Genomic DNA, 26830 nt, shown 5'->3' with positions numbered 1-26830 from the left:
ATTAGAAGAAAAAACTGAAACAAAGAATTAGAAAAGATAAAGACATAGTTTAGACAGGAAATAGAGTACTCATTTAGATCTAGAAAAAATCAGTTTACGAAGAGAAGACTAGAAGATATCTCAAAGAAATCAGAAGCATCAAGGAATAAATCAAAAAATATAACAAAATGATTCAGTAGGAAATGAGAGAGTGGAGGAAGATATGACAGAACGAATCACCAAGAAAATGAGAAAAAAATAAAGAAAAATTGGGATAGAAATAAAGGAATGCAGAAAGTTAGAAGAAAAAAACAAGAAATGGACGAATTATTTAGATCAGGAAAAAATTTGGAAAGTAAGAGAAAAAAAAGGAAGATATGTCAAAGAAATCAGAAAGGAAGAAATAGTTGAGAAAATAAGTCTGTTGATTTGAAATCTTGTAACAGTAAAAAAAGAACAGAGGACATTTTGAAGAAGAAATCGACAGAAGAATCAAAGAAAAATTATTCAAAACAGAAATGAAGATATAACACAATAATTCGGCAACGAAATGGTAAAATAAACTGCCACAAAGTAAATTAGAAGTATAAGACGGAGTTTTAGAAGAAAATAAGAGTTTGAGGAAGAAATGAATCAGAAAGGAATGATGAAATATATGGGAACAATCTGGTCGGAGTTGTATGAGAAAAAAAATCAAGTAAGATTTTTCTAAGAAATTACAGAAGTAAGAGAGGACAAATAAGGATATATCGGAGAAATTATAAGAATAACGAATAAAATTGAAGATAAATATAACTAAATAAACCAGCAAGGAAATGAAAAAACGTTGAGGAAAACAGCCAGAAAATTGGAGGAAGAATTTTTTTCAAAAAACAAATTAGAAGACATTTTGAGAAATCTAGATGAAAACCAAAGAAAATAGCATTTAGTTGAGGTACATATAACTAAATGAAAATTGTGGAGAAGAAATAGAGAATCAAAACAAGTACTTAAAAAAAATCAAATAGAAGAACGCAAAAAATTAAAAAGCAAGAAGGAAAAACTGTTACAAAGAATTAGGAAGAAAAAGAAATTGGGATAGAAACACAGGAATGCAGAAGTTAGAGGAAAAAAAATTAAAAAAGGAAGTAAACAGGAAGATATTTCGAAGAAATCAGAAACCAAGAGACGGTTTATAGAAGAATTGTGTGAAAGTTTTGTGAAAAATATCTCAATAGAAAAATGAGAACTGATGATATTTGGAAAAAATTGTCAAAAGAATTAAGGAAAAAATCGGAATAAAATGAAAGAAATATTAAGGAGAAAAACAAAATAAGGATAAGTACGGGACGCTATTTGAGTAAAAAAACACACAAAATAACGCTTACATAATTTATTTAATTTATTGTTATCCAAAATAATTAATTATAAATCACCAAACAGTGCACTTATTTTGGGGGTTCATGCCACTCCCCACCGAACAATCAAAAGCCTTGGAAAACTCCTCCAAATTGCTAACAATTCCCAAAACCCTATAACGACTAGGAGAATGGTCGTTCTTCTCGACAAGATCCCTCAAATACTCAACCGACTCCTGACTACACCACGACTAAAACAAAAATTAAAAAAAAAATACGTCCACAGCTAGCTATAAATTACTTGAGCAAAATCCAAAAAGAACAACTGCTCTGCAATTTTTGTAGACTTGTCCCCGACTAATTTTTTCCAAGCATGGAAGGCAAGTCTCAGTCCGCCATTATCCGCCATGTTTTCATTCAAAGTCGCTTCACCGTCGACATTACGTCCAAGTTCCGGTACATAATAGCCGTTAAACTGGTCAACAAGACACTGCTTTTTCGTGTTGTAAATCTGAGTCGTGGCATTTGAAAGTGAATGATTCAAATTGTAGTGAATCCCAGTTGAGTCAAAATGGTGGAGCAGCTCATGGCCTAGAATACTCCCAAACCTGCTGTAGTCATAAGTGAGACTATCGCCTTTGTAGAAGGTTTCATGCAACATTGAAAGTGGCATCACTGGAAAAAGTGATAAATTGTAAAGGAACGACAGTTTCGTCTAAATCCCACATTAGAAGTATTGAAAGTTTTGATGATTTAATTAATTTTCGTCAAAACCGCATCTCGCTATCGTCTTTTGTTTTCGACTTATAAACAAAAGTTGACATTTTAGCGAAATCTTAAAAAAATTATAATTATAAATTAATAAATTTATAAATGATACACATTTAAAACAAAGACACTTTTGTACAGAGAATTTAATAATGTTATCAGCATTTTTTTTAATCATTCGGTTAGCTGTAATAACATAAAGTTGTATTTTTTTAAATGAGAATCATAGTTGGCTATGACATTTTCGAAAAGCTTATTTTTTTCTGAACTCAAAACAATATAAATATAGTTTGATATTTTTATATACTTTTGATAAAAAATATATTTAAAATATTTGAAAATAGTTGGCCATGGAAAAATTATTTCACATAAAAGGTGTGAATAATCTAGAAATTTTGTGAATTGCAGACAATTGAAAACGATGTGTCGCTACCACTTGATGACACTTTTTTATAATTTAGTGAAGTATAACGGAGGTGGCGTTGATAATGTTATGTATTTTTTTACCACAGGTGATTTGATTTTGGTGTTTGGATTGACATTTTTTGTAAAATAAAATTCTATTGATACGCAATCATACAATTAATAAAATATTTCTTTTTCCGACGTCTCATGTTTAAAATTTGCAAAATAGAATGACAACGTAAGCTTGCCATTTTAAATATAAAAACAAATAATTTTTATTAATTGCAAAAATTTTATCCAATAAAAATTTATTATGCTGTTTTTGAATTAATTAGGATTTAAAAATTTATTTAATTATAAATACTTGTTGGGTGATACAATTTTCATAGTTTAATTAAAAATCCAAAATTTTTTCATGGCCTACTATAAAGAAAAAACGAAATGTTTCGTTTAAATATTCAAAATTAATGTATCACACAAATAGACATCGCGTCAGAGAAAATAAACTTTTGGAAAAATATCACAGCCGCCTATGATTCGTATTTAAAAAAAATAAACTATATGTTATTACAACTAAACCAATGGTTAAAAAAATCGCTGATAACATTATTAAATTCTCTGTAAAAAAGTGTCTTACAACGTTTTTGTTTCCAATTTGTATCTTTCATAATAAGGAAGATACGAATTTTTAAAAAATTTGCTAAAATGTTAACTTTTATTTATAACTCAAAAACAAAAGACGATAGCGGGATGCGGTTTTGTCCAAAATTATTTTCACAAAAAACGGACCTTAGAATGTATCAGACGTGTTTCTCCAAAGCTCTTAATTTCGGATATCTCCTATTCGGACACCCTGTATAGTTGCAATCAACTTTCATATTTTGAGTGGAAAGATATGTTTTTACTGCGTTTTTGAGTTCTTTCACGGCGATTTTTATCTTATACCTAAATTTAGCCGTTTTCAAAAAATTTTGGGTTTTTTGAAAATTTTTTACTTCAAATTTTCAGACGACTGTCATTATTAGAACTGGCAATACTTTTAATGTGGGCTTTAGACGGAAAATCTTATATAAATTGTGTCCAAGAACGGTTCGCCAGGAGCCACCGATTTTTTTTTTTTACAATTAAGTTACTAACTTATTCTATTGCTGGCTCTTTGCGCGTAAGCGTTCACTTTAAACGGCGACATCTCCCATCTGCAACCAAATTTAATAAAATTAAATTTAAGACAGTTGGTAATCCTACAGTTTATGATTGTTAAAAGCTGCAAAATAATATGCCAGCTTGAAGGAGCGAATTCTTTGTGCATTCCCGTAATTGTCCCATTCACAAATTCGGACATTTTCGTAAAACGTATCCAACTTATTCGTGTCTTGAACAAATTCGGGGAATCCCAGGAAAACTTCAACATTATTTAATTTCGAAATGAGAGCATTGCGTTCCTCGTCATTAACCCAATCGTTATTTTTCAAACTTTCATTGAACACGTTTTTGATTTCGTGAATCAGCCGCACAGCCTGGAATTATTTTTTTAACTGTGTTAAGTTGGTAGTAATGTCTTACGTTACGTAATTTATTGTTATTAAAGTGGTGACGGACGTAATCATGCGTTACCGCAAAACTAAGACTTGCAGAATCAATAACATCGATTATTTTTCTTGTACAGTATTCAGGCCTGAAAAATTACACACTAGAGTTGGGGTATTTGTAGTTATGTTGGTACCTGTCGTAGAATTTCAACCCCAAAGCTTTGTAAAAGGTTTCAAGGGCGCTCCGAATCACTTGGTCACTTTCTGGTGCCATGTGCAGGAAAATTCGCAGGAGGAGGAAATTTTGGACAGTGTTGGGTTCAGTGTGCCTTGTAAGGTTCAAAATACCGTAGACTGAAGCAGGGTCCATTAAATACACAACGAAATCTTCGGTTATATTAAGCCCAGATGGTCCGAACTGTGCCTGGAAATAATCGACCCAATTGATCTAAAAAAAAAAATTTTTTTGTGACTAAAATCCAAAAATTTGAGCCTACTGACTGTAACAGAGTCTCCAAATTGGGCGTCAGTCCAGTTCTGGAGTTGCCCCAAAGTCAGGATATCCTCCGGTTTTGTGACATTACCATCAACGGTCTGGAAACAATCATGGTTACAAGTTCTGGGCGTTTGTTTAACTCACTCCTCCGGTAAAAAGTTGTGCTGCAAAATTTTGGATTTTTTGCAACTCGCTGATTATTTCAAAGTCATGTTTGTCGGTTACTAGATATTTTGCAATGTCCAAAATGAGTTTATTTAAGGGATCTTCGCCTAAAAATAGCTTGGTTTTTCGTTTTGCTAAATTTTTGAACGACTCTTGGATCACTTGGTCGTGGGTTTTGATGTGCTGGGGTCTGATCATTTTGGGTTCGTCGAAACTATCTGGAAGCATCTAAACAATATTTTATTGACAAGTCAAACAATAAATGTGAAACCATGTGGTCAACAGTTAAAGGAAAATAGAAAGAATTTCTTAATTATTGAGTTTTTTTTTGGAATTAACGAAAATTTTTGGTAATTTTTTACCACATTTGGTGATTTTTTCATTTTAGTTTGATAAAAATAAGAAGAAAAACTTGATTTTTGGTTTAAAAAAGTGTTTAAATTTTGATTTTTGACATGATTTTGCGATTTATTGTCTTGTTTTTTAAGAAATTTTGCACAATTATTAAATTTTTGTTGAATAGACGCTTAGAAAAGGTAAATCATTTTTGACCAAATTTGGTAATTTTTTCGTTCTAATTTAATAAAAACACGAAAAAACTAGATATTTGGTCTAAAAACGTGTTTAAATTCTCAGAATTTGCAAAAATAACGTCATTTTTGCATAATTCTGTGTTTTTTTGGTTTACTTTTCAAGAAATTTTGCAAAATAATTGACTTTTTGGTGAATAAACGCTTAGCAAAAGTTAATTTTTGGACTTTTTCGTCCAAATTTGATGATTTTTTCGTTCTAGTTTAATAAAAAAGAGGAAGAAGAACTGGATTTTTGGTTTAAAAACCTGTTTAAATTCTCATAACTTGCAAAAATAATGCAATTTTTTACATAATTCGGTGATTTTTTGGTTTAATTTTTAAGAAATTCTGCAAAATATTAGAATTTTTGATAAATAAACGCTTAAAAAAGGTAAATTTTTGGTCATTTTTGACCAAATTTGGTGATTTCTTTATTCTAGTTTGGTAAAAACAAGAGGAAAAGCTTGATTTTTGATTTAAAAACATGTTTCAATCCTCAGAACTTGCAAAAATAATGTCATTTTTGACATAATTCTGTCATTTTTTGGCTTATTTTTTAAGAAATTTTGCAAAATAATTGAGTTTTTGCTAAATAAGCGCTTAGAAAAGATAAATTTTTGGTAATTTTTGACCAAATTTGGTGATTTTTTCTGTTCTAGTTTAATACAAACAAGAAGAAAAACTTGATTTTATGTCAAAAACGTGTTTAAATTCTCAAAATTTGCAAAAATAATGTCATTTTTGGTATAATTCTGTGATTTTTTGGCTTACTTTTTAAAAAATTTTTCGCAAAAAGTGAGTTTTTGTTGAATAATCGCTTAGAAAAGGTAAATTTTTGGTCATTTTCGACCAAATTTGGTAATTTTTTCGTTCTAGTTCAATAAGAATAGGAAGAAAAACTTTGTTTTTGGTTTAAAAACGTGTTTAAATTCTCAGAACTTGCAAAAATTATGTAATTTTTGACATAATTCTGTGATTTTTTGGTTTAAATTTTAAGAAATTTTGCGCAAATAATTGAGTTTTTGCTGAATAATCGCTTATAAAGAATTAACTTTTGGTCATTTTCGATAATAAATTATTTAAAAACTTTGTCAAAAAATAAAAATTTTGTTGATCTTTTGAAGAATTTTTGATTTTGATTATTATATTTTGTCATTATTATTATTATTCTAAGAGAAAAACCTACAATCAGAGCGTAGTCCTCCGGATTAAAGTTTTTCACCAAAAACGAAAACATTTGTTGGATGCCAAACCGGCTGGAAATCTCCCCGATTTGTGTCCAATTGACTTGTGTCAGCGTGCGATTATCAACCAATGGCATTCCGAATTCTTTCACAATCAAAGTTTCAGGTTTCTGGTAGTACGGTAAAGAATCAACTTCTGAGATTCTCACGCATGATTTATACGCCGTTTTTGCTAAATTCAAAGCTCTAGGATCCTGTTTTCGAATCGGACTGGACAATATTTCTAGAATTTCAATCACATTTTTCAATATTTGAGCAAACTCGGAATTTCTTCAAACCTTTCCCAATCTCAACCATCGCATTTTCAGTCGTCGTGAAAAAATCAAGAAGGGGGTCAGCTTCAGGCTTGGGCCTTGCATTTTTGAAATTCCCACAAGCGTATTGGTAGAAATCATCGCAAGGGTTCACCGTCAAATCTAGATAGCTCCATTCTAGGAAAAAAACCTTGATAGCTATTTTTTTTGAATGGTTGTGATTATTTACCAAGTCCATTGACAATGGCTAGGGTCACAAGACCTACTATGACTTTTATCGCGTTCATCACTTCGGTAGCACTAGCACTACTAGGTTTTGTTTTCGAATAAGTGCATAAGTCTTCTCGATAAGATAAATTTCTTGGTGATTACAATTTGATTTGTATGATTTCAGAATTTGCTACACGATTTCTCTTTCAATATTCTCATTGTATTTCATTATTAAATTGCGGAAACTTGTAGATTTTCCTGATAAGGAAAGTTCAAAGACAGCGCTGTTGTGATTTGTGTCAAGAGTCCTTGAACTTCAACCGAATTTTTTATCTTTATTGCGTTAAACCAACAATAAAGTCACAATTTATGTTTTCACGCACGTTTATTATAGGGTGACTAGATGCTTGATTGATTGATTTAGGATCCTCTTATCGTTTCCGTGATCTAATCGCATTCCAAATCCTAATCAGAGATGTTTTGTTGGAATTTTAATGAAACATGGGTTTTGCAATAAGAACACAGTTAAGAACAGAATGAATCAGCAAGAACACAAAAAAATTTGAATAGAAATATAGAAAACAAATTATTAAAGAAAAAGAAATAGACAATTAGAAGAAAAAACTGAAACAAAGAATTAGAAAAGATAAAGACTTAGTTTAGATAGGAAATAGAGTACTCATTTAGATCTAGAAAAAATCAGTATACGAAGAGAAAACTAGAAGATATCTCAAAGAAATCAGAAGCATCAAGGAATAAATCAAAAAATATAGCAAAATGATTCAGTAGGAAATGAGAGAGTGGAGGAAGATATGACAGAACGAATCACCAAGAAAATGAGAAAAAAATAAAGAAAAATTGGGATAGAAATAAAGGAATGCAGAAAGTTAGAAGAAAAAACAAGAAATGGACGAATTATTTAGATCAGGAAAAAATTTGGAAAGTAAGAGAAAAAAAAGGAAGATATGTCAAAGAAATCAGAAAGGAAGAAATAGTTGAGAAAATAAGTCTGTTGATTTGAAATCTTGTAACAGTAAAAAAAAAACAGAGGACATTTTGAAGAAATCGACAGAAGAATCAAAGAAAAATTATTCAAAACAGAAATGAAGATATAACACAATAATTCGGCAACGAAATAGTAAAATAAACTGCCACAAAGTAAATTAGAAGTATAAGACGGAGTTTTAGAAGAAAATAAGAGTTTGAGGAAGAAATGAATCAGAAAGGAATGATAAAATATAGGGGAACAATCTGGTCGGAATTGTATGAGAAAAAAAATCAAGTAAGATTTTTCTAAGAAATTAGAGAAGTAAGAGAGGACAAATAAGGATATATCGGAGAAATTAAAAGAATAACGAATAAAATTGAAGGTAAATATAACTAAATAAATCAGCAAGGAAATGAAAAAACGTTGAGGAAAACAGCCCGAAAATTGGAGGAAGAATTTTTTTCAAAAAACAAATTAGAAGACATTTTGAGAAATCTAGATGAAAACCAAAGAAAATAGCATTTAGTTGAGGTACATATAACTAAATGAAAATTGTGGAGAAGAAATAGAGAATCAGAACAAGTACTTAAAAAAATCAAATAGAGGAACAAAAAAAATTAAAAAAGCAAGAAGGAAAAACTGTTACAAAGAATTAGAGAAATAGAGTAGTCATCTAGATCGGTAAATAATCAGAATAAGAAAAGTAAAGAAGAAGATATCACGAGGAAATCAGAAGCATCAAGGGAAAGATTAAAACAGAATTAAAAATGTAACAAAATGAGCAGGAAATGAGAGAATGGATGAAGATGTGGCGGAACGAATCACCAAGACAATGCGAAAATAATGAAGAAAAATTGGGATAGAAATATAAGAATGCAGACAGAAGAAAAAAAAGGAAGAAAACAGGAAGATATTTCGAAGAAATCAGAAAACAAGAGACAGTTTATAGGACTTAAAGTCTTGTGAAAAATATCTCAATGCAAAAAAGGGAACAAATGAAGAAGAGATAAAGAAGGGAAACTTTGTAAGAAGATGTAGATGAAAAAAGGGAATTCGATAATAGCTTTTTTGGAGAAATTAGAAAAGAAGAGGAAATAATAGGAAATAAAGAAGTTGCACTAAAACCACAATCAAAGCAAACATTTTATTATTCACCACAACTGGCACTTCTCTTCCGGGTTCATGGTACTACCAACCGGACAGTTAAAAGCTTCCGCAAATTCCACCATATTTGCTAAACTACCAATAACGCGATACCTCTTCGGTGGATACCCATTAACTGTATTAACAATCACTGATAAGGCGTAATTTGATTCGTCACTGCACCACATCTGGAAAAAAATTACGACTGGAAGTACCACCAACCAAACTCACAGTTCCATAACCAATGAAGAAGAGTTGTTCCAGGGTGTAGTTACCGTTAGATTTGATTTTTTGGGCTTTTGCCAACGACTCAAACGCTTTGTAACTTTGTCTAATGCCACCATTGTCTGCCAAATTTTCATTAATACAGTAGGAACCATTCACCTGGAAAACATTACTTGTGGGTACTTTAGTGGTGGTACCAACGTACGTAAAGACCAATTTCCGGGACGTAATATTGGCTGTACTGTTTTTTGAAACATTCGGATCGTTCATTAAACGCATCCGTGGTTTTTTGGGACCACCATGTCGATAAAGTACCATCTTGGTCGTAGTTTTTACCATTGACATCGAAACCATGGGTCATTTCGTGCCCGATTATACTACCAAGACGGCTGTAGTCCACAACTGGGTTACCACCATGGAAAAACACCGGGTTGAGCATTGAAAGTGGTACCACTGCAATTTTGAGTTAGTACCAACCAGTGGTACTAAAAATATTACCAATTTTGTTGTTCGGACGGTTGTAGTAAGCATTAGCATCGAAGGCTGATTTCCCCCAACTTCAAAAAAATAGTACAAAATTACAAAATTGGTACTACTTACAATAAACGGTCAAGTTTCCCCAACTGTGTGAATTGGTACGCCTGCTTAAACGCACGAATCGTTCGAGCGTTTCCGTAATTATCTCGTTCACAAACCCGAAACTTTGCGTAAAACTGATCAAGTGTGTCTTGGTCTTGGACAAAATCAGGGTAGCCAAGTAGTACCAACATGTTGGTGGCTTTTTTCAAAGCTTGCTCACGTGACTCTTCGTCCATCCAATCAGACGCATTCAACGTTTCGCTGAAAACTTCTCGTATATTTTCGATCATTTGTGTAACCTGGGCCAATTTTTCGGTACTAAAGTGGTACTGGAGGTAGTTATAAGTCACAGCATAACTCAGACTGGCTGTATCAACAACATCGAGGATTTTTCGTGTACAGTACTCCCATCTGGGGTACAGTTGGTTGTTTTTCGCTTGGTAGTACTTTTCAAAGGCTTGACGTGTGGCGGAGCCACTGTCAGGCGCTTGGAAGAGGAAAACACGTAACAAGGCAAAGTTTTTGAGTACTTTGGGGTCGGTTTTTTTGACCAAGTTCAAAATGCCGTAAATGCGTTCAATGTCCTGGTGGTACAGTTTTGTCATTGGGGTGATTTTGACGCCCGATTTTTGGAACACTAGGCCAAGGTACTGCACCCAGTCTATCTAAAATATGAGATAGAGTACTTGAATTTTTTTCAAATAACTAGTGTGAAGTGAAAGACTTACAACTGCTTCCCCAAATTGTTGGTACGTCCACTCTTGGAGTTGCCCCAAAGTCACTTCTGAAGGAAGTGGCAAAATGGTACTACCTTTTATCTAGCAAAAGAAGGTTATTTTTGCTCAAAAATAACAAAAACGTACTCCTCCTTTGTAAAGTGTTCTCATAAAAGTTGCCATTTCGTCAAGTTCGTCCAGTACTTCCCCTTCAGGCTTCTCCGGATTGGTGTATTTTAGCAAATTTTTGGCCACAGTTTCGAGAAAAATATCAAACGGTTGAGGACTAGTCGATCGAGTGACTCGACTGGTTCCAAATTTTGCGAAATCTTCTTCCAAGACATGATCGTAGGTTTTTTGCAAAACTTGTCGGAACAAAGTCGGGTTGTTTAGAGTGTCCCAACTTAGTACTATCATGCTCTCATTTTGGCTTTTCTGCGCCACGCTGTAAACAAAAATTAGGGGAACCCCGTACTCACTAACCAACTTTCCGACTTCGTTCCAGGAAAAACTTATAGTTTGATTATTAGAAGAGGAGAGGAGTGGCATTCCACCAAATTCTTTAACAGTACGTAGTTCTGGTACTACATTATTTAAAACTTGCGACTGGACGCAGCTTTTGTAAGCCGTTTTGGCTTTTTTTACCGCTTTTGGGTCGTTTTCTTTGACAGGACTCGATAAAATTTCTAAAAATTTTTGTTGGTACAGTCACCATCAAAAAGAATGATACCGTAGTTTGGGTGGTCATTCTTTTTGGTGGTGACTGTACCTTGCCCAACTTGAATCAGCTCGTTTTCGAGGAGAGTGAAGTGGTCAAGGACGTTGAGGGTTGATGGTCTTGGGTGGATTTTGGCGAAGTTTCCGCAAGTGAACTGGTAGAAGTTGTCGCATGGGTTAGTTGATGGGTCCAAGTAGGTCAGCTCTGGAATGTCTGGAAGATGGGTTATTGGAACGTTAGAGTTGATTTCGTACCATTTTCGTTGAAGTACTTTTCGGATTTGGCAATTAGGGCACTGGTCAGAATTAGGATTAGGATTTTTGGCTTCATTGCACTTTGCTTGGTTTGGTTTGAGTTTTTGGTAATAAAGTTTTCGTTTGTTTATCTATTAAAAATTAACGTGATAAGATAAGTGACTTATCTTGACAAGAATAAGAGATTAGTTATCGTTTAAAAATTAAACAAAATTTTTAAACATTTTTTTTTAATTACGAAGTAATCATGAAGGATTAGAAACTTGTTTGTTTTGTTCTAATGGAGCTAAATTCTGTTAATTTATGGAAATATCTTGTTATTATTTAAAATCAAAGACAAACGTTAAGGAAAAATCGGGGTACGAAGAACTTGTAAGGGAAGGGAAGAAAAGAAGAAGTGTGAAAAAAGAGGGAAGAGATAAAGATATCTATTTCAAAGAATAAAGGGAAAGAATTAAAATGAAAATAGAGTAAAGCTAAATAAGTCAGGAAAAGAAAAAAGTTAAATTTAAAAAAATCAAAATATGACTATAAGAAGAAAAAATTGATTGAAGAAAAGAAGCAGAAAGAACATAGGGTGGTTGTGACAAGAAATAGACGAATCATTTGGATCTAAAAAAATTCTGTGGCATTTAAAGAAAGATCGGAGGAATTACTTGGATAGAAAAAAATATTTTGAAAAAAAATACAAACAAAATTTTGATGTTATTTAGTGATTGTCTTATTTTTTGTTTTTTTTTTCAAAAAATTTACGTTTCTCATTGAAAAACTTAAAACAAACTCAGTTTTCAACTCAAAAACGTGCTAAAACTCTTAAAAAAGAAATACTAACCCCATTTTTAACCGAATTTTTCGGTTTATTTTTCGAAAATTTATTGTAAAACTGGTAAATTGAGCTTTTGGTTAAACAAAAACTTCTGAAAAAAAAAATTTCTATTGTATTGTAATTTTTGGTTTGATTTTGACAAAATTTCGTAAAATAATTGTGTTTCTGACTAAAAAATTTGCAAAATCTTCGAAAATGGCTAAACAACGTAATCTTTTGAACTATTTTATTGATTTTTGAGATAATTTAGTAAACTAACTCAAAAACGTGCTAAAAAACCATCATTTTTGACCCAATTTTGTGATTTTTTTGCTTATTTTTTGCTCAAAATGGTGCTAAAACAATCGAAAAAGACATACTAACACATTTTTTTATTCCAATTTTTTGGTTTATTTTGCGAAAAAATTGGTAAAATTCCGCTTCTGGTTAAAAAAATGGCTGAAAATGAAACCGAATTTAGTGATTTTTCGGTTTGTTTTTGACAAAATTTAGCGAGATCATTGCATTTCCAACTAAAAATTTTGCAAAGTCTTTGAAAATGGCCAAACAACGTATTTTATTGAACTATCTTGTTGATTTTTGAGACAATTTGATAAATTAACTCAAAAACGTGCTTCCAAAATATCATTATCGACCTATTTTAGTGATTTTTTGGCTTATTTTTGCCTCAAAAACGTGCTAAATCACTCAAAAAAGACACATTAACCAGATTTTTAACCCAATTTTCTGGTTTATTTTGCGAAAAACTTTTAGAATTGCTGTTAAAAAGAACGTATGAATAAGATAAAAAATTGTATTCGTCGAATTTGGTGATTTTTCGGTTTGTTTTTGACGAAATTTTGAGATAATTGCGTTCTGAATAAAAATTTTGCAAAATTTTCGAAAATGGCCAAACGTAATTTTTGAACTACGGAGACAATTTGGTAAACTAACCCAAAAAAGTTCTTAAAAATAATCATTTTAGACTTAGTTTAGTGGTTTTTTGCCTTATTTTTAGTTCAAAACTATCGAAAAAGGAATAAGTTATAAAGGAAAAGGGAAAATTATGAAAAAAAAGACAAAAAATGAGAACAAGAAATATATTTATTGACCATTGCAACAAAACATAACAAGCACACTGGATTTGTATCACGATTGTCTGCTGTAATAACTAATTAAACTCCTAATTAAAGAAATAAATAAGCAGCTGAAACCCCTTTTTTTTGTTACTCCTCTACTGTCACTTCCTCCTCCCCCCCTTCCTCCACGATATTATTATTAATCGCATTACCATTGCCCCCAAAAACAGTCGATAGCTTGGCAATTGACCCAACGGCCTTAAACCTCGTCGCAGCCTTCATTCTATTCACTTTCTTCTTCCACTAAAAATACCTATCAAACTTTGTTATTTCTATTACTTTAACTCACTTCTTCGTCCCTTGAGGGCATTTCGGCCAAATACTCGTCAATCTCCTGCTTATCAGTGTCCACAATTGCCAAAACCGAGACACACCCATCAACAGTACCCAAAACCAGGGCCTTCCCATCTGGGGTACTTTCCACAGCGGTCAACTCAGCCTGGACTCGGTAGTTTGCCACCATGGTGGCGTCCAAAGTCCTAAAAACCCCAAACTAGCGAAAAAAAAACCAAATTGGTCGAAAAGTACCGAAAAACTCGCAAAGTTTTACGCCCACTGTGATAGTACAAAACATATTCGTCTGTTTTATTGAAGAGGCAAATGATAGTGAAGACGCCTTCTGCGACTTTTGGGATAAACGTGCGCACGGTTTGTCCTTTTTTGAGCTCGAGGAGTTCAAGGCCGCCTCTGGAAGGGGCATAAAGGCCGTACTTTCCGTCCTTGGTGACACTCCCCCCCCACTTGGGGACGCTCCGGAGGTGTTTTTTCGACCGTATGTCAATGATGGCACCTTTGTCGATCGTCATGACGGCGATCAAGTGGCCTTTGTGCGGCATTGCCACCAAAGTACCCACATCTTTGACGCCGCAGATTTTTAGGGAGATTTTATGGACGAGAGTACCGTTGGTAGCATTGTACACAATGACGCAGTCGCGGTTTGTTTTATCAGCAGCCACTGCGACCAAGTGTTGGTTATCGCAAGTTATAACCGCCGGTTTGAACGGTACTCCGGTTACCGACCTGACTGGGTACTCGAAACTGTACACCATTTCACCACCTGGTTCACTTTTTTTTTCAAAAAAATACAAAAATCACCTTTTGGACTTACTTGGTACTTCCCGGACGCATACAGTGGCCACGGTACGCACCAGATCTGTGCCTGGTGGGTTGCTGGGCTTGGAGATGGATAGTACTTTGGTACCATCGTCCATTAGGGTCAATTGGCGGATTCCGGGTTGTTCGTCTTTGAAAATCACTTGTTGGGTCAGCCGTAACCATATTAGGAAGTTACCGGATTCGGCCGAAATTATGTATTTACCATCTGGGGTGATTATGGCATGGGTCACAATGGCACCCAATGGGCTATCGGCGAGTTTCGCCATTAGTTTACCGATACGTAGGTCCCAAACGCCCACGCAGTTACGGGTTACGGTTACGGCAAGGCTTAAGTCATCAGATAGGCTGGAAATTTGCATTTTAAGTGAAATATTTTGGTTTGGGTACGAATTTGGGGCGTTATTTTGGTCAAAACTGCACTAAATGTATTGGTGGTCTTGTTGTCCAATGAAAAAAATGGGTGGGTTTGGGATTTGGTGGTTGGGAGTGTTCTGGACCACGAGAGGAGGGGCGGGGCGGGGTTTGAGTGTGGTGGGGGGATGTAGGCGGGGCTAGGGTCAATTTGGGAGGGTACAGAATGATATTACGATTTTTTTCTTTATAAATGGGGTCGAAAATGACCAAAAATTTACATTTTCTAAGCGTTTATTCAGCAAAAATTTAATTTTTGAGCTAAATTTTTTAAAAAGTAAGCCAATAAATCACAGAATTATGGCAAAAATGTCATTATTTTTACAAATTCTGAGAATTTAAACACGTTTTTAGACCAAAAATCAAGTTTTTCTTTGTGTTTTTATTAAACTAGAACGAAAAAATCACCAAATTTGGCCGAAAATAACCAAAAATTTACTTTTTCTGATCGTTTATTCGGCAAAAACTCAATTATTTGGCTAGATTTTTTAAAAAGTAACCCAAAAAATTACAGAATTATGACAACAATGACACTATTTTTGCAAGTTCTGAGAATTTAAACACGTTTTTCTTCCTGTTTTTATTAAACTAGAACGACAAAATCGCCAAATTTGTTCGAAAATGACTACAAATTTACATTTCCTAAGCGTTTATTCAGCAAAAACTCAATTATTTTGCAAGGTTTTTTAAAAAGTAACCCAAAAAATCACAGAATTGTCAAAAATCACATTATTTTGAGAATTTAAACACGTTTTTTGACCAAAAATCAAGTTTTTCTTCGTGTTTCTATTAAACTAGAACGAAAAAATCACCAAATTTGTTCAAAAATGATCAAAATTTTACATTTTCTAAGCGTTTATTCAGCAAAAACTCAATCATTTTGAAAAATTTCCTAAAAAGTAAACCAGAAAATCACAGAATTATGTCAAAAATGACATTATTTTTGCAAGTTTTGAGAATTTAAACACGTTTTTAGACCAAAAATCAAGTTTTTCTTCATGTTCTTATTAAACTAGAACGAAAAAATCACTAAATTTTGTCGAAAATGACCAAAATTTTACATTTTCTAAGCGTTTATTTAGCAAAAACTCAATCATTTTGAAAAATTTTCTAAAAAGTAAACCAAAAAATCACAGAATTATGTCAAAAATTACATTATTTTTGCAAATTTTGGAAATTTAAACACGTTTTTAGACCAAAAATCAAGTTTTTCTTCGTGTTTTTATTAAACTAGAACAAAAAAATCACTAAATTTTGTCGAAAATGACCAAAATTTTACATTTTCTAAGCGTTTATTCAGCAAAAAATCAATCCTTTTGAAAAATTTCCTAAAAAGTAAACCAAAAAATCACAGAATTATGTCAAAAATTACATTATTTTTGCAAATTTTGGAAATTTAAACACGTTTTTAGACCAAACATTAAGTTTTTCTTCGTGTTTTTATTAACCTAGATCGAAAAAATCATTAAATTTTGTCGAAAATGACCAAAATTTTACATTTTCTAAGCGTTTATTCAGCAAAAAATCAATCCTTTTGAAAAATTTCCTAAAAAGTAAACCAAAAAATCACAGAATTATGTCAAAAATTACATTATTTTTGCAAATTTTGGAAATTTAAACACGTTTTTAGTCCAAAAATCAAGTTTTTCTTCGTGTTTTTATTAAACTAGAACGAAAAAATTACCAAATTTGATCAAAAATTACCAAAAATTAACATTTTCTAAGCGTTTATTCAGCAAAAAGTCAATTACTGCGCAAAATTTCTTAGATGTTAACCAATAAATCACAGAATAATGTCAAAAATAGCCCAAAGTTCTGAAAAACTCAAGCCTTAAAAACCGATGTTCTTAACAAATTCCATACCGAGCGCGATATTTTACAACACCCCTAATTCGTTCCAATTCAAACGCACCTTATGGCATCAACTTGAAGCTCATGCCTGTCGATCACATGCACCTGCTCAAAAATATTATTAATATTCCAAACTTTAACCGTCCGATCGATTGACGAAGTCACAATACTGTTCCAATTCCCTATAGTCAGCGCTTCCAACTGTATAATGCGCCCAAAATGCGCGTCCAAAATCTTCACAAGCTTGTGGCTCTCCATACTCCAAACGTACAAGTTTTTGCGCACGCCTGCTATAGCGTAGTTGCGATGACCACTCAACATGATTGAATTCGATTGGAGGATTTTGGTGGTGATGTTCCTGGTACCATATGGTAGTTTCAGGACGATAGCGTCCCGACTGATGTTGCCTTCGTCGTTAAAGTCCCAGATAACGAACCCATTGCTGGTGGTACCGAACAGTACCATGTCGTACTTGTCGAGCTTCAGTTGTAGCATCACTTCGCTATCGTCGTTTTTCATCCTGGGGAGGTTTTCCACGAATTCCCAACGGTGGGTGTCGTCAGACTTGGTAAATTTTGAAACTGCGTAAGTACCATCTGTGGTACTACAAGCATATAGGGTTGACTTGTCTTTGGTCAAGACCACGGAACTGTGGTACTCAAAGGGTTCGAATTTTGTGCCTTCTGTGGTCAAGTGGAGCTGCATTCTGTCATCGTCGAGAGTACCCTTCCAGTAGATTATCCTATAATCTGTGGGATTATCAAACTCCATTGCTACAATTATTACAATCATTAATTTGTAAGTTGTGGTACCACCAAAACTTACAAAGGATTTGCCACTCCTTCCGATCAACTGTTGAAGCAAATTCTTCTTCTTTGGTACCTCTCATATCAAATTGTACCCAAGTGGTACCACCATAGATGTAGAGACTCCGATTAAGTAAAAAAATCCCACAAACGTTTTCACCTTCCGGGAGCGGATTATCAACAATAACAAACTCGCTTGACAACATATTGAGTAGTACCGTCTGATTGTTGTTAGTGTAAGCCCCAGCCCACTTGTTATCAGGACTCAGTACCAACTGTTGCATAATCCCTTCAATGTTGGGATTAACATCCCGTGTCAAATCACTCGTTGATAAATCCCAAGTGATAAAACGGTTCGAAATCGAGACAACGTACCGGTAATCAGACGTTAAACAAATGGCAAACACCGCAAACTGGTGACCTTCAAGTGAGTACTTTAAGGGACCACCGGGTGTATGTAGACAGTGGTAAACGGGCAAGAGCGAGCAATGCATTGGTCCTTTAACATCGCAATCATTCAGTAACATTTTAATGTTTGGGTTTGGACCAACTTCTGGTAACAGGCGACCAATTAACTGGGGGGCTAGCATGTTGGGGTACTGCCCCAAAACGGCACCACCGAGACGTAAAGCATCCGCTACCAACATTAATTCCCTAAAAGTACCAAAATATAGTGTGTGGAAGGGAAACCTGGGTGGTACCTGCGTGAATCCTTATCTTCAATGTGAGTACTGGCGTCTTCGTAATCGGCCAGAACGGCCTGAAGGGGGCAACTTGATAATTTCGCATGTAACCACTCGTAATTGAAGAGAACGTTCTCGTACAAGTCCTTGAATCGCCTCGATCGTACCAAATGAAAGGGCAGTTCGCCAAATTTTCGTAAATTGTACCGTGAGACTTTACCGTCTTTGGAGTAAAACACCAAGGGTTGGACTGGTACTTTACGATCGGCTACGCCTTCTTTGTCGGTTAGATTGAACCTGGAAGGGTCCAAATGATTTTGCTATTAAAAATCGTTGAAAAATTCGTAACTAAAATAAAATAAAAAAAATAAATGTAGGCGCGAAAATTTGAATTTGAAGTTATTTCTTTAAATATCTCGGGAACTAAGCGTTGGCCACAATTTTGTCTTATGAGAGAAAAGATGCATCTTGATGTAATCTAAACGACGGTCTGGTTGAAATTATGATTTTCAATAGTCATTTTGCTATCTCTTTAAGGAGCCATAAAAGACCTACACATTTTTGTGTTTTTGTAATGTCCAGTTCAGGCGGTGAAGTTTGAGGGGTCACTCGATGGGGTTTGTATTAGTTTGAAAAACCCACCCTTAATTTTTTTTCCAACTTTTGTTATTATTTTTTCTAGCTTCGGGAACTGTTTGCAGTGGAGAATAAGTTGGTATTGATTTTAAAATTTTTGGTCAACTGGGAATAGAGATACGAGATTTTTTTATTGAAGGGTTGTTTTTTATGAAAGTGGCTAAATGTCATTTAAATCTTCTTATTTTGTTTTATTTTGTCTGTTGTTGCTGTAATTGTACGACCATGTTGAAAGTCGTCAAAAACGTAAAAAAAACGGAATTTCCGCCCCACCAAAAACTAAGGGTGAGTTTATTTTTGTGTTTGTATGATGGCTGTGAGGGTCTCAATGCGTAATCGTAAAAGTGGGACTTAAAAAAAAAAAAAAAAAAAAAAGGAGAAAGAAGGGGGTGAATTACATGTGGTCTATTCAACATTTATGGATTTCCATATGTCTTAACAACCCACAAAATTTGTTTTTAGTCCACAAAAAGTCCATATGTTCGATTTTTAGATGTTTGATTTTTTCAATTTTCGTCGCAGTTTTGGTCGATTTTGGGTACCCGGAACTTTTGTCGAGCAATAGCTCCGGAACTATCAGAGATAACCCCATGAAGTGTATTATCGTTGGAAAGCTCTTTAAATTATCTATCTTTTTCAAAAAAAATTAGTGTTCTCCGACTAATAGTTTTCGAGCAAATTGGAGAAAAATGCAAAAATTGGTAAAATTTTAAAAAATTCATAACTAAAAAACTATTCGGAATTTGGCAATTTTCTCGATGCCAATCGATTCCCCGGATCATTTTGCATAGGTAAGGATCAAAACAGTTTCACTTTTTCGAATAGTTTAGTCGTAATTGGGAAAATAAAAAAAAATAAAAAAAAGTTAACACCCCCCCCTTAAAATCGGTCAATTTTTAAAGTGTCTCTAAATCAAATAAAACCGATTCTATCTTATAGATTTTGATGTGCTCTTTCCGATCTAAAAAACCGTTTTCCCCTAACTCTTTTAGTTTGGCCGTAATCGGCGTTTGAAAATTGAAAATTTTTTTGCGAGATATTGCCTTGAGTCCTATGCCATTTTGTAGAGTTTTTTATTCCGGTTATCCTCCATTTTTCCGTTTTTCGATAACTCTAATAGTTTCGCCGTAATTGGCGGTTGAAAATTGAAAAAAAGTGAAAATGGAAACCTTTTTTTGCGTTTTTCTCGGAAACTGTAAGACTTAGAGCAACGAACAAAAAACCATCTGATAGCGCTTAATTTTATCTATTTTTTCGACTAAACCCGGAGCCGCTCCGGGCAACGGTTCCGGCTACAGAGGCGATCAAAGTTTTTCACTAAAAAAATTCATAAAAAAAAAAACTAAAAGTCGTAGAGCACTGCGGTTTGTTCCATTGAATTCTACGGCTCATTTTACATATTATATCAATTTTTCACAGGAATTAAAAATTTAAAATTTTTTGCCTAAATTTAGGGTAGTCATTTGTCATAGTGGAAAATTTTATTCAATTAAAAAATTCATAACTCGAAAACTAAAAGTCGTAGAGCAACGCGGTTTGTTCCATTGGATTCAGCGGCTTTTTTTCTGTATTATACCAACTTTTCACGAGATTTAAAATTTTCAAATTTTTTGCTCAAATTTCCTGAGTAATAAATTTGTGCCTACACCTTACCTTCAAAGTGATGGAAAAAATTTTTTTTTTAAATTCACTCCACCAAATTTTTATGGACTTCTTTATGTCTTAACAACCCACAAAAGTTGTTTTTAGTCCACAAAAAGTCCATATGTTCGATTTTTAGATGTTTGATTTTTTCAATTTTCGTCGCAGTTTTGGTCGATTTTGGGTACCCGGAACTTTTGTCGAGCAATAGCTCCGGAACTATCAGAGATAACCCCATGAAGTGTATTATCGTTGGAAAGCTCTTTAAATTATCTATCTTTTTCAAAAAAAATTAGTGTTCTCCGACTAATAGTTTTCGAGCAAATTGGAGAAAAATGCAAAAATTGGTAAAATTTTAAAAAATTCATAACTAAAAAACTATTCGGAATTTGGCAATTTTCTCGATGCCAATCGATTCCCCGGATCATTTTGCATAGGTAAGGATCAAAACAGTTTCACTTTTTCGAATAGTTTAGTCGTAATTGGGAAAATAAAAAAAAATAAAAAAAAGTTAACACCCCCCCCTTAAAATCGGTCAATTTTTAAAGTGTCTCTAAATCAAATAAAACCGATTCTATCTTATAGATTTTGATGTGCTCTTTCCGATCTAAAAAACCGTTTTCCCCTAACTCTTTTAGTTTGGCCGTAATCGGCGTTTGAAAATTGAAAATTTTTTTGCGAGATATTGCCTTGAGTCCTATGCCATTTTGTAGAGTTTTTTATTCCGGTTATCCTCCATTTTTCCGTTTTTCGATAACTCTAATAGTTTCGCCGTAATTGGCGGTTGAAAATTGAAAAAAAGTGAAAATGGAAACCTTTTTTTGCGTTTTTCTCGGAAACTGTAAGACTTAGAGCAACGAACAAAAAACCATCTGATAGCGCTTAATTTTATCTATTTTTTCGACTAAACCCGGAGCCGCTCCGGGCAACGGTTCCGGCTACAGAGGCGATCAAAGTTTTTCACTAAAAAAATTCATAAAAAAAAAAACTAAAAGTCGTAGAGCACTGCGGTTTGTTCCATTGAATTCTACGGCTCATTTTACATATTATATCAATTTTTCACAGGAATTAAAAATTTAAAATTTTTTGCCTAAATTTAGGGTAGTCATTTGTCATAGTGGAAAATTTTATTCAATTAAAAAATTCATAACTCGAAAACTAAAAGTCGTAGAGCAACGCGGTTTGTTCCATTGGATTCAGCGGCTTTTTTTCTGTATTATACCAACTTTTCACGAGATTTAAAATTTTCAAATTTTTTGCTCAAATTTCCTGAGTAATAAATTTGTGCCTACACCTTACCTTCAAAGTGATGGAAAAAATTTTTTTTTTAAATTCACTCCACCAAATTTTTATGGACTTCTTTATGTCTTAACAACCCACAAAAGTTGTTTTTAGTCCACAAAAAGTCCATATGTTCGATTTTTAGATGTTTGATTTTTTCAATTTTCGTCGCAGTTTTGGTCGATTTTGGGTACCCGGAACTTTTGTCGAGCAATAGCTCCGGAACTATCAGAGATAACCCCATGAAGTGTATTATCGTTGGAAAGCTCTTTAAATTATCTATCTTTTTCAAAAAAAATTAGTGTTCTCCGACTAATAGTTTTCGAGCAAATTGGAGAAAAATGCAAAAATTGGTAAAATTTTAAAAAATTCATAACTAAAAAACTATTCGGAATTTGGCAATTTTCTCGATGCCAATCGATTCCCCGGATCATTTTGCATAGGTAAGGATCAAAACAGTTTCACTTTTTCGAATAGTTTAGTCGTAATTGGGAAAATAAAAAAAAATAAAAAAAAGTTAACACCCCCCCCTTAAAATCGGTCAATTTTTAAAGTGTCTCTAAATCAAATAAAACCGATTCTATCTTATAGATTTTGATGTGCTCTTTCCGATCTAAAAAACCGTTTTCCCCTAACTCTTTTAGTTTGGCCGTAATCGGCGTTTGAAAATTGAAAATTTTTTTGCGAGATATTGCCTTGAGTCCTATGCCATTTTGTAGAGTTTTTTATTCCGGTTATCCTCCATTTTTCCGTTTTTCGATAACTCTAATAGTTTCGCCGTAATTGGCGGTTGAAAATTGAAAAAAAGTGAAAATGGAAACCTTTTTTTGCGTTTTTCTCGGAAACTGTAAGACTTAGAGCAACGAACAAAAAACCATCTGATAGCGCTTAATTTTATCTATTTTTTCGACTAAACCCGGAGCCGCTCCGGGCAACGGTTCCGGCTACAGAGGCGATCAAAGTTTTTCACTAAAAAAATTCATAAAAAAAAAACTAAAAGTCGTAGAGCACTGCGGTTTGTTCCATTGAATTCTACGGCTCATTTTACATATTATATCAATTTTTCACAGGAATTAAAAATTTAAAATTTTTTGCCTAAATTTAGGGTAGTCATTTGTCATAGTGGAAAATTTTATTCAATTAAAAAATTCATAACTCGAAAACTAAAAGTCGTAGAGCAACGCGGTTTGTTCCATTGGATTCAGCGGCTTTTTTTCTGTATTATACCAACTTTTCACGAGATTTAAAATTTTCAAATTTTTTGCTCAAATTTCCTGAGTAATAAATTTGTGCCTACACCTTACCTTCAAAGTGATGGAAAAAATTTTTTTTTTAAATTCACTCCACCAAATTTTTATGGACTTCTTTATGTCTTAACAACCCACAAAAGTTGTTTTTAGTCCACAAAAAGTCCATATGTTCGATTTTTAGATGTTTGATTTTTTCAATTTTCGTCGCAGTTTTGGTCGATTTTGGGTACCCGGAACTTTTGTCGAGCAATAGCTCCGGAACTATCAGAGATAACCCCATGAAGTGTATTATCGTTGGAAAGCTCTTTAAATTATCTATCTTTTTCAAAAAAAATTAGTGTTCTCCGACTAATAGTTTTCGAGCAAATTGGAGAAAAATGCAAAAATTGGTAAAATTTTAAAAAATTCATAACTAAAAAACTATTCGGAATTTGGCAATTTTCTCGATGCCAATCGATTCCCCGGATCATTTTGCATAGGTAAGGATCAAAACAGTTTCACTTTTTCGAATAGTTTAGTCGTAATTGGGAAAATAAAAAAAAATAAAAAAAAGTTAACACCCCCCCCTTAAAATCGGTCAATTTTTAAAGTGTCTCTAAATCAAATAAAACCGATTCTATCTTATAGATTTTGATGTGCTCTTTCCGATCTAAAAAACCGTTTTCCCCTAACTCTTTTAGTTTGGCCGTAATCGGCGTTTGAAAATTGAAAATTTTTTTGCGAGATATTGCCTTGAGTCCTATGCCATTTTGTAGAGTTTTTTATTCCGGTTATCCTCCATTTTTCCGTTTTTCGATAACTCTAATAGTTTCGCCGTAATTGGCGGTTGAAAATTGAAAAAAAGTGAAAATGGAAACCTTTTTTTGCGTTTTTCTCGGAAACTGTAAGACTTAGAGCAACGAACAAAAAACCATCTGATAGCGCTTAATTTTATCTATTTTTTCGACTAAACCCGGAGCCGCTCCGGGCAACGGTTCCGGCTACAGAGGCGATCAAAGTTTTTCACTAAAAAAATTCATAAAAAAAAAACTAAAAGTCGTAGAGCACTGCGGTTTGTTCCATTGAATTCTACGGCTCATTTTACATATTATATCAATTTTTCACAGGAATTAAAAATTTAAAATTTTTTGCCTAAATTTAGGGTAGTCATTTGTCATAGTCGAAAATTTTATTCAATTAAAAAATTCATAACTCGAAAACTAAAAGTCGTAGAGCAACGCGGTTTGTTCCATTGGATTCAGCGGCTTTTTTTCTGTATTATACCAACTTTTCACGAGATTTAAAATTTTCAAATTTTTTGCTCAAATTTCCTGAGTAATAAATTTGTGCCTACACCTTACCTTCAAAGTGATGGAAAAAATTTTTTTTTTAAATTCACTCCACCAAATTTTTATGGACTTCTTTATGTCTTAACAACCCACAAAAGTTGTTTTTAGTCCACAAAAAGTCCATATGTTCGATTTTTAGATGTTTGATTTTTTCAATTTTCGTCGCAGTTTTGGTCGATTTTGGGTACCCGGAACTTTTGTCGAGCAATAGCTCCGGAACTATCAGAGATAACCCCATGAAGTGTATTATCGTTGGAAAGCTCTTTAAATTATCTATCTTTTTCAAAAAAAATTAGTGTTCTCCGACTAATAGTTTTCGAGCAAATTGGAGAAAAATGCAAAAATTGGTAAAATTTTAAAAAATTCATAACTAAAAAACTATTCGGAATTTGGCAATTTTCTCGATGCCAATCGATTCCCCGGATCATTTTGCATAGGTAAGGATCAAAACAGTTTCACTTTTTCGAATAGTTTAGTCGTAATTGGGAAAATAAAAAAAAATAAAAAAAAGTTAACACCCCCCCCTTAAAATCGGTCAATTTTTAAAGTGTCTCTAAATCAAATAAAACCGATTCTATCTTATAGATTTTGATGTGCTCTTTCCGATCTAAAAAACCGTTTTCCCCTAACTCTTTTAGTTTGGCCGTAATCGGCGTTTGAAAATTGAAAATTTTTTTGCGAGATATTGCCTTGAGTCCTATGCCATTTTGTAGAGTTTTTTATTCCGGTTATCCTCCATTTTTCCGTTTTTCGATAACTCTAATAGTTTCGCCGTAATTGGCGGTTGAAAATTGAAAAAAAGTGAAAATGGAAACCTTTTTTTGCGTTTTTCTCGGAAACTGTAAGACTTAGAGCAACGAACAAAAAACCATCTGATAGCGCTTAATTTTATCTATTTTTTCGACTAAACCCGGAGCCGCTCCGGGCAACGGTTCCGGCTACAGAGGCGATCAAAGTTTTTCACTAAAAAAATTCATAAAAAAAAAACTAAAAGTCGTAGAGCACTGCGGTTTGTTCCATTGAATTCTACGGCTCATTTTACATATTATATCAATTTTTCACAGGAATTAAAAATTTAAAATTTTTTGCCTAAATTTAGGGTAGTCATTTGTCATAGTCGAAAATTTTATTCAATTAAAAAATTCATAACTCGAAAACTAAAAGTCGTAGAGCAACGCGGTTTGTTCCATTGGATTCAGCGGCTTTTTTTCTGTATTATACCAACTTTTCACGAGATTTAAAATTTTCAAATTTTTTGCTCAAATTTCCTGAGTAATAAATTTGTGCCTACACCTTACCTTCAAAGTGATGGAAAAAATTTTTTTTTTAAATTCACTCCACCAAATTTTTATGGACTTCTTTATGTCTTAACAACCCACAAAAGTTGTTTTTAGTCCACAAAAAGTCCATATGTTCGATTTTTAGATGTTTGATTTTTTCAATTTTCGTCGCAGTTTTGGTCGATTTTGGGTACCCGGAACTTTTGTCGAGCAATAGCTCCGGAACTATCAGAGATAACCCCATGAAGTGTATTATCGTTGGAAAGCTCTTTAAATTATCTATCTTTTTCAAAAAAAATTAGTGTTCTCCGACTAATAGTTTTCGAGCAAATTGGAGAAAAATGCAAAAATTGGTAAAATTTTAAAAAATTCATAACTAAAAAACTATTCGGAATTTGGCAATTTTCTCGATGCCAATCGATTCCCCGGATCATTTTGCATAGGTAAGGATCAAAACAGTTTCACTTTTTCGAATAGTTTAGTCGTAATTGGGAAAATAAAAAAAAATAAAAAAAAGTTAACACCCCCCCCTTAAAATCGGTCAATTTTTAAAGTGTCTCTAAATCAAATAAAACCGATTCTATCTTATAGATTTTGATGTGCTCTTTCCGATCTAAAAAACCGTTTTCCCCTAACTCTTTTAGTTTGGCCGTAATCGGCGTTTGAAAATTGAAAATTTTTTTGCGAGATATTGCCTTGAGTCCTATGCCATTTTGTAGAGTTTTTTATTCCGGTTATCCTCCATTTTTCCGTTTTTCGATAACTCTAATAGTTTCGCCGTAATTGGCGGTTGAAAATTGAAAAAAAGTGAAAATGGAAACCTTTTTTTGCGTTTTTCTCGGAAACTGTAAGACTTAGAGCAACGAACAAAAAACCATCTGATAGCGCTTAATTTTATCTATTTTTTCGACTAAACCCGGAGCCGCTCCGGGCAACGGTTCCGGCTACAGAGGCGATCAAAGTTTTTCACTAAAAAAATTCATAAAAAAAAAAACTAAAAGTCGTAGAGCACTGCGGTTTG

At 33.4% G+C, this 26830-nt stretch overlaps 3 protein-coding genes across 4 annotated transcripts in view; all 3 read right to left on the bottom strand.

The window, feature by feature from the left end:
• Positions 1-1336: 1336 nt before the first annotated feature.
• Positions 1337-7304, bottom strand: LOC662547 (endothelin-converting enzyme homolog). The gene is made up of 11 exons (XM_064358406.1): positions 6979-7304; positions 6774-6926; positions 6438-6718; positions 4659-4907; positions 4520-4612; positions 4213-4466; positions 4053-4164; positions 3735-4006; positions 3627-3685; positions 1618-1991; positions 1337-1567 (listed from the first exon to the last, which is right to left on the bottom strand). Exons 1-11 carry the CDS (start codon positions 7034-7036, stop codon positions 1391-1393), a joined length of 2082 nt encoding a protein of 693 aa, XP_064214476.1. The 5' UTR covers positions 7037-7304; the 3' UTR covers positions 1337-1390.
• Positions 7305-9077: 1773 nt separating this feature from the next.
• On the bottom strand, positions 9078-11741 carry LOC135266930 (membrane metallo-endopeptidase-like 1). The gene is made up of 9 exons (XM_064358405.1): positions 11583-11741; positions 11380-11541; positions 10758-11296; positions 10623-10712; positions 9916-10559; positions 9814-9872; positions 9521-9768; positions 9322-9474; positions 9078-9278 (listed from the first exon to the last, which is right to left on the bottom strand). The coding sequence occupies exons 1-9, from the start codon at positions 11656-11658 to the stop codon at positions 9099-9101; spliced, it is 2151 nt and encodes a 716-aa protein (XP_064214475.1). The 5' UTR covers positions 11659-11741; the 3' UTR covers positions 9078-9098.
• A 1732-nt stretch (positions 11742-13473) lies between these two features.
• LOC662609 (uncharacterized protein) overlaps positions 13474-26830 on the bottom strand; it is a 76831-nt gene continuing 63474 nt past the window's right edge. For both annotated transcript variants that reach the window (XM_064358429.1, XM_064358430.1), the window contains 7 exons: positions 18412-18690; positions 17730-18364; positions 16966-17677; positions 14635-14987; positions 14055-14583; positions 13816-14005; positions 13474-13769 (listed from right to left, as the gene is read on the bottom strand). In XM_064358429.1, the coding sequence (XP_064214499.1) occupies positions 13614-13769; positions 13816-14005; positions 14055-14583; positions 14635-14987; positions 16966-17677; positions 17730-18364; positions 18412-18690 (2854 nt within the window). In that variant the 3' untranslated portion in view covers positions 13474-13613. The remainder of the gene's footprint in view (positions 13770-13815; positions 14006-14054; positions 14584-14634; positions 14988-16965; positions 17678-17729; positions 18365-18411; positions 18691-26830) is intronic.

This window comes from Tribolium castaneum, chromosome 8, assembly GCF_031307605.1.
Source record: "Tribolium castaneum strain GA2 chromosome 8, icTriCast1.1, whole genome shotgun sequence".
NCBI lineage: Eukaryota > Metazoa > Arthropoda > Insecta > Coleoptera > Tenebrionidae > Tribolium > Tribolium castaneum.
The sequence above is the reverse complement of the archived record's forward strand: the minus strand, read 5'-3'. Positions and strand labels throughout refer to the sequence as shown.